We start from the raw sequence: 12,362 nt of genomic DNA, 5'->3' as shown, positions 1-12,362 counted from the left end.
TCTCTTCAGTATTGAGCCTGTAGAAGCTGTGTTGGTAAACTGAGGACTGCAAGCTGCATCAGCAGACATGGACTCAGACTTCCCATAGAGGAGAGCGAGCCTGCTCCTCTTTGTTCTTATCTGATCTGCTTTGGCGCCACTGCCAGATAAACAACTGCAAGAAAAATAAAAGCACAATTCCCATAAACCCACCTAAGATTGGCTGATAAATTTTAAGTTGGCTGCATGTGTATCTTCTTGGCTCAGAGTTTGCAGCTCAATAGCTCTGTCAGGGTGACCTCAAGTAAAAGTAAATATTTTCAAGCTTCGACAGGCTGCTTGGAGAACCAGTAAGCTTTTATTTCACCTCTACCAGGTTCTGGTCACGTATTTAAAATGCCTAATATTTTCTTGAATAATGTCTGAGTATGCTAATGTGAAAGCTCTCCCATGTTTTGTGGGGTTTTTATGTTGCCAAAAATATCTAGGTGTATTAGCGAGGCCCAGAGAGTGATCAGCGCTGACTGCTCTGCTGCTCATATTTTGGGTTCATTATAAAATAATCACGGCAGTTGAAAGGTGGCTCAGAGGGAGCAACATTCAGCAAAAGGGAACATTTACTCTCTTCTACATGAAGACAAGTAGCAAGTGACCTATGTGTGGCATTGGGTGGATGTATTATTTAGAGATGCACCAATCAGACATTTTGTGACCAACTTTATTTCAAATTATGAATCAGACTTTTCTTAAAGACTTTAGCTTAGGGAAGACCTAAGAATGTCTCTGAATTTTTTTATAGTTTTCTGTGAATGGCTATTATTTATGTTAGGCGCAGAAGTAATATGACACTATAATGTAAGGTTTAAGATGTTTTTTTAAAGTTTTTTAAATTTAAAAGTCTAAACTGGCTTTACTATCTTATATTACCAGGTAGCACAGTCACTCAATTACAACGTCCACATCAAAGTGTGGACGTCTGCTCAGCACAGTGGGGTGGTGTTCAATTCGGTGCATTCACTAATTAGAAACAGATAGGATTTTTAGGTTTCCATCTGATCCGGTGTCGATCAAGCAGAAAATTTGTCTGTTTCGATTCACTGCCCAACTTCTCGGTGCATCTCTGCTATTACTGCATAGAGAATTGCAAACACACCAAACTAAATACTTTTTTTTATTTTTTATTTTGCTCTAATTGAGTTTTTGAACATGATTCCAGGCCAGGATATGCATTAACATTGCTAACTATGTATTTATTCAAGCACTCATATGAATAAGCATGTTTGTGTGTGTGTGTGTGTGGGTGGGTTGAGTGTGTGGCCTTTCACATGTGACACACAACACATCCTACCCCGGTGTTTGACTTTGGTAAGCAGCTTATCTGTCTTGTGTGTTAGTCTGTCTCAGGCTCTAACCTTTCGCTTCTTGTGCAGACAAAGGACCGTTTTTGCCGGCCCTTGATAAGGCAGGAAACAAAAGTAGCTCTCAAAGCCGCCTCGTCTGTAATGGTGTTCTGTATTAACGTGTTGCCAGAGCGACATGCTTTCTCCTGCGGTGAACTGGCAGCAAATGTAGAAGGTTAAGCACAGAGACGTAGGAGAATAATGCAGAGTAAACAGTTGGTTGTAATGGTACAGTGCTGAATAAGTGCTCAAGTGTGTTATGTGCTTTGCTCTTATGTTGGCACCCTTATAAATATGTGGTGAGAAAAACAAGTTAGATTTGGAAGAACTTGAACTCTAAACATATCCTCGTTTGATCAAACCTTGTTTTGAACATTGGCATTCATGTTGTTCAGATATTTGCTGCTATTTTTTTCAAATGCAACCCACTGATGAATTCTTGAGTCTTTCACATGTTGAATTGCCGGCACTATAGTCACATTAACCATTCAATCACTAAATTCTTACACAGTTTTCTCTTTTTTTTGTTTACTTCTAGACAAAAAGATGCTCAGCAATACTTCTCCAAGACCTACTGATCGCTGAAGTTTTACCGGCTCTCCATCCTCTGACTGCGACACTTTGAAACGCTGTTATCAGCCCATCAGTCATCTGGATCGTTTGCTAACTGCGACACGATGGCCTCTGCACTGTGGAGGTGTCCAGTGCTTCGCTGCCTCCTGCTCCTTTGTCTGTGCTTTCACTGTACACAAGGTAAGTTCTCAGAAAGTGGAATTAATGCAATTCCAGGCAACCATAATGTGTTAGTATTCAACACATTATGAATGTGTGGAATTCATTAGTGAAAATTGTTGTAAGCTGTTTTTGAGAAGTGAAAAGAAGTCAGATAGGTTGCCAAGGTCTCCTTTAGTTTAACCTTGAAGTTTTGAAATATTATTCTAGACTAGGCACAAACCAGGATGAAAATCACATGGTCTGATAACCTTGAATAAAAATACCATACTTTCACAGTAATTACCCCAAGACTATAAAGCTGAAATATGTAACATTGTATAATTGCTTTTATTTAAAACAGAAAAGAAACAAAACTTTCTTTTTATTAAATACTATAACATATTAATTATTACAGTTTAGTACCATCTAGTTATTGTTTGATTTAGGTAAATATTCTCAGACAGAAATTTAGCTTCAAAAAACACAGAACAAGCTAGTTTACAACAACCTATTGTGCAGAGTATTATATGATTATGTTATTCTGCTCTTAAAACCAGTGGTGGTTTCTGCAACTGCCCATGTAGCCCAATCAATCTTTTAGAAACAGTTATAGTATTTATATCTTAAGAAGGTGAAAGTGGTAATTGTATGTATTCACTTTTTCAAGTTAATACTTATATAGGTATGGTATTTTAAGGTTAGCATATCTGCTTGGAGCAGTATTATGTCTCGAAGTCTCTGACTGTTAGCAGTGACTAATTTATTTACTGTCCAATAAACAATAATACATTTTGAAACAGTTGTTAAAGTCACCTTTATAATTTTTTAATTAAATACCACATCAAATTGTGCTGACTTTTTAGGTCCATATCATATTAATATATGGTATTAATATATGGCTCCTTTAGTTCCCAAAACTTGGCTTTCTGTTTTTCCATCACTGGTTAATTTCCAAGTGGTCAACTTTGTTTTTGTTGTAATCAGGAGAAAACTGTAGAAGTCTTCTTTCAGCCACCTGACCAGCTGTGGGCAGCAGTAATAGGGGGAGGGGTAACATTGCTTTGGTCTATTCTACATGTAGCCATAAAAAAACCCATTTTGACATTTTTTCCAAAATGATCTGCAACCACAGGAATGGCATGATGGCAGATTTGTTCAGTTTTTAAACTTTGGTATAGCTTTGTAACAGAACTGCCTAGATATTTTCTGGCTTCTTATAAATTTTTAAAAAAAAAGTCTTTTCTTTAGTAGTGGCACTTGAAACTGCTGTCATCAGTTCTCTGCCCGTAAAGTCTGAAAAATGACACCTTTTCTGCTCCACAAGATTCATTATAGATTATGTGAGTGTTCTTTGATGAACCAGATTCTCAAAGAACTTATGCATTTTTTATTCTCACCTTGATAAAATTGATCTGAGGCACCCAGCGAACATGGAACCCTCAAAAGTCGTGCACAAGAGCAAGGGACTTGTTATAAATCCCCAAATGAAACCTTAAAACTGCTTTTTTTTTTCTTTTCTGCTTTTTATTTCAGCTTCTTCTCCCTTCCTTTGCTTTTGATTAGCACATTTGGCTGTAATTACTAGTGTTGTGACAAAACACACCCATCAGTTATACGCCCGTCACCACGGCTGATGGTTGGTGTGTCTGAATTAATGATGATCGTTTCCGTCTTTCCCTTTCAGACCCTTTTGTACGGTGAGACAAAATAACCTGAAATCACATAGTTGCGTGCCAAGCATTTATTACAGATAGATGTTGAAGAACTTTTCTGTTAGGGGATTCTTTTTCAATTTGGGATTTGCATTATTTCTCCCTCTTGCTGTTCTGTGATAGATTTCTTTTCCAGTTCCATTTTAGATCTGGCTCTGGTAGACAATTTGTTAACAATGGCAGCCTGCTACAGAGGACCTTATTCCAGCTGTCTCTCTAGTAGTAATGCAGCTTTTTGTTTTGTTAGATTAGGTAAAATGGAAGAAGGGCTTGCTGAGGTTCTTGAAGAATAAACCCCTGATTTGGCCTGGCTTGGAAACTGAGTTGAATAGTCTTGTTGAATTTCTTTAAGAGGAACACTGCTTTGGTATGCAGAAAGGGCAGGTTTTGGGTTTCAAGTTGATGTGAAGGCTCTCAGGCCCAAGAATGCATATTTGCCAATCCGTCAATAAAGGAGTGTGTGTGTGTATGTGTGTGTGAGTCCATCTGAAAACAATATCCAATTCTATCCACATGCCACTCACCTTCAGCCCGTCCAGCCCTGAGGGCCTGCATCCTGCCGCTTATGATCTATGTTTCCATCAGCGTCCCTGCAATGCAAACTCCACCTGATAATTACCTCCTGTCCCTCACCAGGAGAGGGTATAATCAGGTTATGATTTTCACCCAAAACACTCCAGCCATACTTTGAAATACTCACTGGCATACCTGAAAAAAAAAGAAAGAAAAAAATCCCCGATTTTCTCTCTATGGTAGCTTTCTCTTCTGGCGGTGAGAAGGAACAGCAGTTTATCATCTGTTTTGATAAACTACGAATGAAATGCAAAAAAACTAAATTAAACTAAGTAGTGGAGATTTTTGACTATGGAGACTAAAATGTCTCTAGAGATAGACAAAAATGTGGCCAACAATTATTTTTCTTGAAGTAAACAAATTAATTGATTTCAAAAGGCATAAAATAGTTTTTTTTTTTCCTCCAGTGCTTATTTCAGAAATACAAGAGAGAAAAAAGGGAAGTTTGGACAGTCTGGTAGATCACTAGTAACTTGTTGACGGCTTATAACAGATTTTTGTTACCAGCCAACTTTTTTCATTTTTTTCTTTCTCCAGTTTTTACTCAGTCTTCCTTTTCAGCCAAAATACATGCATGGGTTTGTTTTTTTTTTTTTTGAGGTCTGCCTACAGACGGACTCTGGCTGTGCAGAATGAGTGGGCTTCAGAATTCATCTCATACCCTTATAGCTCCATTGTGGAATACGGCATTTTTAAAAATATTTAACTTATTTTGGAAGGACATCCATGTTAAGTAGAAGTGCATACATAAATCATGTTTTGCACAGAAAGTAGCTGTGGTCTAGGCAGAAAATAAACCCATCAAAAGAACTGGTACAGCAAAATAAACCATCTTTTTTAAGATGATGCTCTTAAGTTAGAAGTTCATGTACAGCAAGGCAAAAGTATTTTAAAAAATTCCATCCAGTTTGAGCTGGGCAGTGTACATCAAATAAAATGCTTTCAATGCAAAACTAACAGGTGTCTTAATAACAAAGTAGAAAATATGTCTCATTTTAATTATGATTATTTTACTTGCATTAAAAAAATTAAATAAAAAAACGGGGTAGGATGGAATAACTTTTTCCATAGTCAAAGAAACTAAATAAGCAGGCTTTTATTTAGTGTTTGGTGGTGACTGGTGGTGTGTTTATTTGACGATATGCTAATCTACAAATTAGTAGATGGGAATGATTCCTGATATGAGAGATGTAGAATACAAACAAATATGGCTTCCCATAAGCATGCTGTTACATGAATATTGGGCTTGTTGTATTGGCTCAATAATGCCTCAGCAGTATTGTAAATCTGAAACAAACTCTAAAAGTGAGTCCTTGAACTTCTGAAAGTCATTGTCACCAAGTGTCCCTGCATTAGTTTGGCATGGAGTTCTTTGATTTGTAGTTTAAATTTCTATTTTTTTGTCATTTCAGTAAATGTAGAATGAAAAAGTGTTTGTTCCTTACAATTTTCTACTGTTTTTGCTTCTCTGTCACACATAGAAGTTTTAGACTTTTAATCTAAGTACAAGCAAAAGTTAGTTTTTAAATCAGGACTTTATTTATTCAGGAAAAAGTTACAATGAAACAACGGTGAAAGGTTTTGGAAGGTGTTCATTGTGTTATATCTGGCTTTATGCTAAGGCATGATTTCAAGAGAAGAACATCATATTGACAGTCATACATGGCAGTGGTAATGTGATGGTCTGGAGCTGCTTTGCTGTTTCAGGACCATCCATCCACGAATGGATGGTTTCCGCAATTCTGTGTAACTCAGAAAGTCTTGAAGGAGAATATCCGATCATTGGTTTGCTACCTTAAACTCAAACCTTCTTCAGTTGTACAGCAGGACAATGATCCAAAGAACTAAGAAGTCCACCTTTGAATGGTTAAAAAAAAGGTTCTAGAGTAGTCACAGGTTTTAGAGATGGCACAAGCAGATGGTAAGTTTAGGCAGAAGTTACTTTTTTTCATTACTGTATTCTTTTTAGGCTGTACATGTACCCTAAAACCTCTAGTATTCAAGTGTGTTTTTTTTAGAAAACCTGATTTTTTTAATTATTGCATTAAGGCCTGATGAAACATTATCAGTGCCCATCACTTCCACACAAGCTGACTCCATGATTAATGCCCTGTTGTGGTTAACGATGTTTTCAAAAAATCCTGCTGACTTTTGTCTTCAAACATTTTATTTTCCTCCTGTCACTCCGCATGACTTCTTTGCAAAATAAATCAGCCTTGTGAGAATATTCATCTGTAAATCTTCAATAATGAAGTTTATGATGAGGATGAAAGAATGCTTTTCTTCTGTTTGTATTTGTTTTGAGGCTATGTTTGTGCAGCTGTTGCTTGTATCTTATTGCTCAATCTAAATGTTCCAGTAGGTCTCTAGCAGTCAAACAAGGATTTGAATTTCATTGTCTGGCTTTTTTTTTTTTTTTTTAACATCTCAACTCCACACCTCCACTTGCTCCTGTTAACCACCGTCCCTTAATTAGATCTCAGGCCAAGGAAATGGCTACCTGAGCACGACTTCACTATCATCTGCTACTTTATGGGCATCAATTATTTTAATTATCAGAGTGTTTTGCAGCTGCTTAGAGGAGCCTATGGGTGCTGGCTGATTGCTGGGACAAAGTTTGAGGAGGACAGAAATAAACCTCAGAAATGTTTCCTCACCTGGGGTTTAATAATTATGAGTGGGAACGCGCCATTGCACTAACGAGCTTATTAAGATTGGAGAAATTGTTAAATTAACTAAAAACTGACCTTTTTAATGAATACACAAATACACAAATTAATCTTGACTTTTCTAGTTTTGGATATTTCTCATCAAATTGCAGTATATTTCAAATTAGGTTTTGCATACATCTTTGTTATTATTCTCAGCACAGCAAATCTAGTACTTGAACTGGCAGTCCTTCATATATTTATACTAACAGTGTGTCGTATGAATATTTTACACATTAGGATACTCAGAAGTCAGGATCTGCAGAGCATTGCAGATCTTCACAACAAGCTTCAAATCATTGTTTGGATGCACAGTCAATGGTTCTGCAATATTGTTTTCTCTGCAGCAAGCAGGGAGCTAACAAGCAGAGTAGTAGAGATGCATGTACCTCATACTTTTTGCTCAGTAAACATGCACAGTTAGTGGCTGTGTTGCACACATACTGAGGAACTGAGCAGCAAAGCAAGCCAGTATAACCCCACAGGAATCTACACAAAACCTAAAAAACAAACAAACAAACAAACAAAAAACTTAGTGGATTAATACGCTTCAGGTGAGAAGGGAAGGAAATGTAAACTTTAAAATAGTAAAAAACAATTTAGGATCTTATGTGGGTGGGATGGAAATCATAATCCTGTCCTTTTATGGAAGATTAAGAAGAGAAAACTACTGTGTGGGAGGTAATTACTCAAGATAAATAGATGAAATTGCAATGACTGATGGAATTATTTGTGACTGATTTCATTAAAAAGCTATTTAAATGCAATCTTAATTAAACCTTGTTGTTTCTAATCTCTTCATATGCAACCACATTTGACTACATGCGACCACAAATTACAATGTATTTTTATTGAAACTATAGGCTCACACAAAGTACTGCATAATTTTAAGATCTTTTATAATAAAAAATCTCTAAAGGATGGCTTTATGTTTGTATCCATGCCCCTTTACATTGATATCCCTAGAAAATCCAGTCCAATGTCCAATTCACACAGACAGTAAATAGTCTGTGTGAACTATAATCAGAGAAACAGCCAAGAGGCTTTTGGTATCTCTGGACGGGCTGGACACCAACCAGGTAGAAGACGCATGAACAAGAAGGTGCTCTGATCAGATGAGACCATAACTGAACTTTGTGTGAAGAGAAACAGTTGTTTTTCACTCTGAACACACCATCCCCATGGTAAAACATGGCAGTGGCAGCATCATGTTGTGGGATGCTTTTCATCATTCACAGGAAAACTGCTCAAATTTATCAGCGTGCCCAATGCATATGCAAGAGTAAAATTAAATGGTTTAGATCAAAGCATAATTGTATGTTGAAATGGCGCAGTCAAAGTTCAGCACAAAATCTAATCAATAATCTGACTGAATTGGGATTTTATTACATAAAATTCTAATAAAATACATTAAAGTTAGGAATAGAAACTTGACAAAAGGGTATGAATACTTTAGCAAGGCATCATATGCCTTGTTCCTTGCCTGCCTGATTTGTAGTTTCCTCCCCTCACTTCCTTGTAGCATTTTATAACCAGTCTATAAAACGATGCTTCTACCCAGAGGGAAGTAGGTCATGCAGGTATTGGAAACTGTTGTATATCTCTCAGACCGCTACGGTGCTCCTGTCTAAAGATATTAAAGACGACGACCTGATTCAAAGGGAGCAGCCACAAAGGGGGAGCAAGTGTAGAGCGGTTTATCTGCTGCAGCTGAACACGAGCTGCTATCTGAGTCATTAAAGGAAAGAAAGACGGGTTTGGGAGGGGCTGTGTCATAAAATGTCAACACTTGTCTGTGTTTTATTATAAAATGGTCTAAATTGAGTTTCTTTCACAAAACTGCACAAAGGTCTGCTGCAAAAAATTAAGTGGCTTGTGTTTGATAGGTGTTGCACATCTATAGAAATAAGCATCAAAGTTAAGGAGTGTTTGCTAAGGTCTTGAGAAGTTGTTCCAGCACAAATAAAGTGTAGGGAAAAGACTTTCAGCTGTAATTTCTTTTTTGAATAATAAACTGTGTAGAAGAAGAAAAAAGCATGTAGAAAAAATGAGGCACTTTATTTCTGAGGAGCAGTTTCACAACATCATTTCTGCCACTTGTGAGCCCCTGCTGCTCTGGATAACACACTGTACGCCTCTCACTGAGGAGTTTTTTGTTGATAGTGAGAGACCCCTCTGCTGAACACACCAGTATGCTTGTGTTTCTCCCCCAAAAGGTCGCAAAGGTTAACGCCACGTCTCGGCACAACATTTGTGTCAAGCGGTGCCATACATTGTGCTGACGGAGGGCCCTCCCTCGTGCCACGCTGGTATTTCCAGTCTTGGGCTTGACAGAGCTGAGGGGGGAGGCCATTGTGCTCCAACTTCTCTCTGGCCCCGGGCCATACACAACCAGTCTGTCATCCATTGATATGCTTGGTTTGCCGTTTTATGATTCATATTGAATGCTGCGGGTCCATGGTAGGGCGATCATGAATTATCTGCTAAACCGTGGGAGATTCACAGATGACTGGTCAATCTGTGTGGTGAGAACAAGCGTAAAGGAAGGAAAAATGTGATATATCAGTGCTTCATTGAAATTCTGCCCAACTGGAAGTATTTCAAGAAATAAGGGCAGGGGTTCATCATCTGGACTGGATGGACTTTCCTGCTGCTTGGAATACACATGGAGATGGAGAAATGGTCTCATTATTTATTTTTCTAAATTTTTTTTAAACTAATAACTAATAGAGTTCAGTGTCTTGCACAAGTATTCATAACACTCACACCACAGTCTTGAATGCATTTACATATTTGGTAATATTTAGTAGACTTTTAATGTGATACAGCAGCAAAAAGTAAAGCATAAGGACAATTTATTTTTGTCATGTTACATTGATAAACTTTATTGATAAACCAGTAGTGCATAAATACTCAATGGAAGGAAAAAAAGAACCTCAATTTCTACTCTTTTACATTTTGAATTTGAAAAGCTTGTTCTGTATTTGGAATAATCCCGTTTTTATTTTATTACTCTACATAAAATCCAGATAACAAAATAGAATCCTGTGAGTAACTTAACCTGAGTATAAAGACAGCTGCACTCTGAAATCCTGTAAGGTTTGTAAGAAAACATTTGTGAACAAACAGTATCATGAAGACCAAAGAACACTGCAGAGACGTCATTGAACATGAACAGACTACAGCAACCAATCAAGAAGAGCAGTAATCAGAAAAGTAAGCAAGAAGCTCATTGCATCTCTATAGGAGCTGCAGAGATACACATATCACATGATACAATCTAAGAAAAGGAAAATTTGTCATGATTCTTGGGTGTTTGGGTTTTTGACTTATGGTTTTTATTATGGGTTATTTATGTTTAATAGTTTTTGCAATATTTGCTTTTCCTGGGAGGTCTGTTTCCAGTTTTCTCCAGAGTTTTCTTCTCTGGATAGTTTTCCTAGGTTATTTCCATTAGTGTGTTAGATTATTCCCTTTCTGTTTTATTTGGGTTACTCCTATCACATTCTGTTCAGTTCCTTGTATTTCTTGCCAGTCAGGTTCAGTCAGACCAAATGCCTAGTTTCATAGTTTATTCTGAAGTCTGGACTGTTTTTACTCTTTCCTTTTACATTACCAAAACACATGGTGTCATAGTGTTTTGGTTTTCTTTTTATTTATCATCCTCATTAGTTTCATTAGTGCTATTTAGGTTTGCTGTCACTGTCTAGAAGGTGTTGCTATGTTTCCTTATGCTTAGTTTCTTAGTGTTACATGTCTTGTGTATTTGTACTCATTATCTTAGATTTCTGTCAGGCCTGTTTATCCTTTTGGTTCCACTTCCCATTTTGTCTCATTTCAGTTTCTATGTCCCTGTAATTAAGCCCATTGAACTCACCTGTGTTGCCCCATCTTAGTTATGTCACTTTACTCTTTCTCTTGCTATTTAAGTTCCTGAATTTTCTTTGTTCATCTCTGATTCTCTGTTCTGTTTTGCTCTATTCAGTTCAGTTCGTCTATTGTGCATTGGCTCTGCATGGCGATTTTGTATTTTAAATTTTTTTTTAACCTTTTATTAAAACAAACAAAAAAACAGCCACAAATGTATCTGGAATGATGAACAAACACTGTTTGTCATCTCCAAAATACCAGGTTCAGCATGAAATGTTGTGGTGACAGCTTTATGCAGTGGCATTTATTTTTTCGGCAGGGACAGGAAAGCTGATCTGTTGATGGGAAGCTGGAGTGAGCTAATTACTCATTAATTCTGCAAGAAAACTTGTAAAAGGACTTACAAGAAAGGTGAGGTTCACCTCACAACAGGATCCTAAAACATACAGCCAGAGCTACTATATAATGGTGTAGTGAAAAGCTTATTTATGCGTTAAAAAGGCTTAGTCATAGACCTAAATTCAGTCGAAAGTATGCAGCTAAACTCTAGTCTGACTGAGCTTGAGCTTTGTTTGCAAAGAACAATGGACACAAATTTCAGTCTCTTCATATATATGCAAAACTGGAGGAATCATACCCCTAAAGACTTGGAAGTGGTTTTACAAAGTAAAAATGTGATGACTAAATACAAATTCACTCCACAGTTTCAGATTTTTATTAGGAAAGATTTTTTAGAAAAGTGTGTTACTATTTTGTTCCACTTTAGAATTATAGACTATTCTCTCTTGTTTTTGTGGTTGTAATTTGGTAGAATGTGAAAACATTCAATGCTTTTATAAGGCACTGTATTTTGTCTGTATTCCTGCCTGATGCTGCAGCATTGCAGGCTTCTGCAAACCCCACCAGATATATTTCTGCATGACATCGCCCTTTATTATTTTAATAATATCCTGGAAAGTTTGGAACCATAGGAGAACATGAAATTGAAATGAGCCAGACCCACACGAATGTCCAGGATCAGGGTTTCACTCTGAGGAAATGAAATACAATATCAGCCTCAATGGGTTCATCCTAGATTTATTGCAACAGCCATTTCCTGAGTGCGTTTTTTGGTCAAAGCAAAAGCAAAGAGAGATGTTTCCATCCAGCACTTGAGTGTTGGTGTGTAACTCTTTCCCCAAACCTGAGGAAAGACTTAGCTGTTATTATGTGTTTAAGACAGGACTGTAAAAGTCAGTTATACGGCGAGCTGATGAACAAGCGCTTAATTTAATGGGCTCAGAGACGCACAAGTTGTCTAGCAGTTCCATTCTATTGCAAAGCGTGCCCTAAATCTTCATTTGCTAGCAATATCTGAGAGCAACTCCATTCATGCCTCTTATGGCAACAAGTTGTATAAACACTGG

General features: G+C 37.2%; 1 protein-coding gene across 11 annotated transcripts in view; it reads left to right on the top strand.

The window, feature by feature from the left end:
* adgrl2b.1 (adhesion G protein-coupled receptor L2b, tandem duplicate 1) overlaps window positions 1–12,362 on the top strand; it is a 126,999-nt gene that overhangs the window by 29,676 nt on the left and 84,961 nt on the right. For all 11 annotated transcript variants that reach the window (XM_032565392.1, XM_032565399.1, XM_032565394.1 and 8 more), the window contains exon 2: window positions 1,918–2,132. In XM_032565392.1, coding sequence (XP_032421283.1) covers window positions 2,057–2,132 — 76 coding nt within the window. In that variant the 5' untranslated portion in view covers window positions 1,918–2,056. The remainder of the gene's footprint in view (window positions 1–1,917; window positions 2,133–12,362) is intronic.

Source organism: Xiphophorus hellerii, chromosome 6 (assembly GCF_003331165.1).
Source record: "Xiphophorus hellerii strain 12219 chromosome 6, Xiphophorus_hellerii-4.1, whole genome shotgun sequence".
NCBI classification, from domain to species: Eukaryota; Metazoa; Chordata; class Actinopteri; order Cyprinodontiformes; family Poeciliidae; genus Xiphophorus; species Xiphophorus hellerii.
Note: the sequence above shows the minus strand (reverse complement) of the source record. Positions and strands in the feature narration are given on the sequence as shown.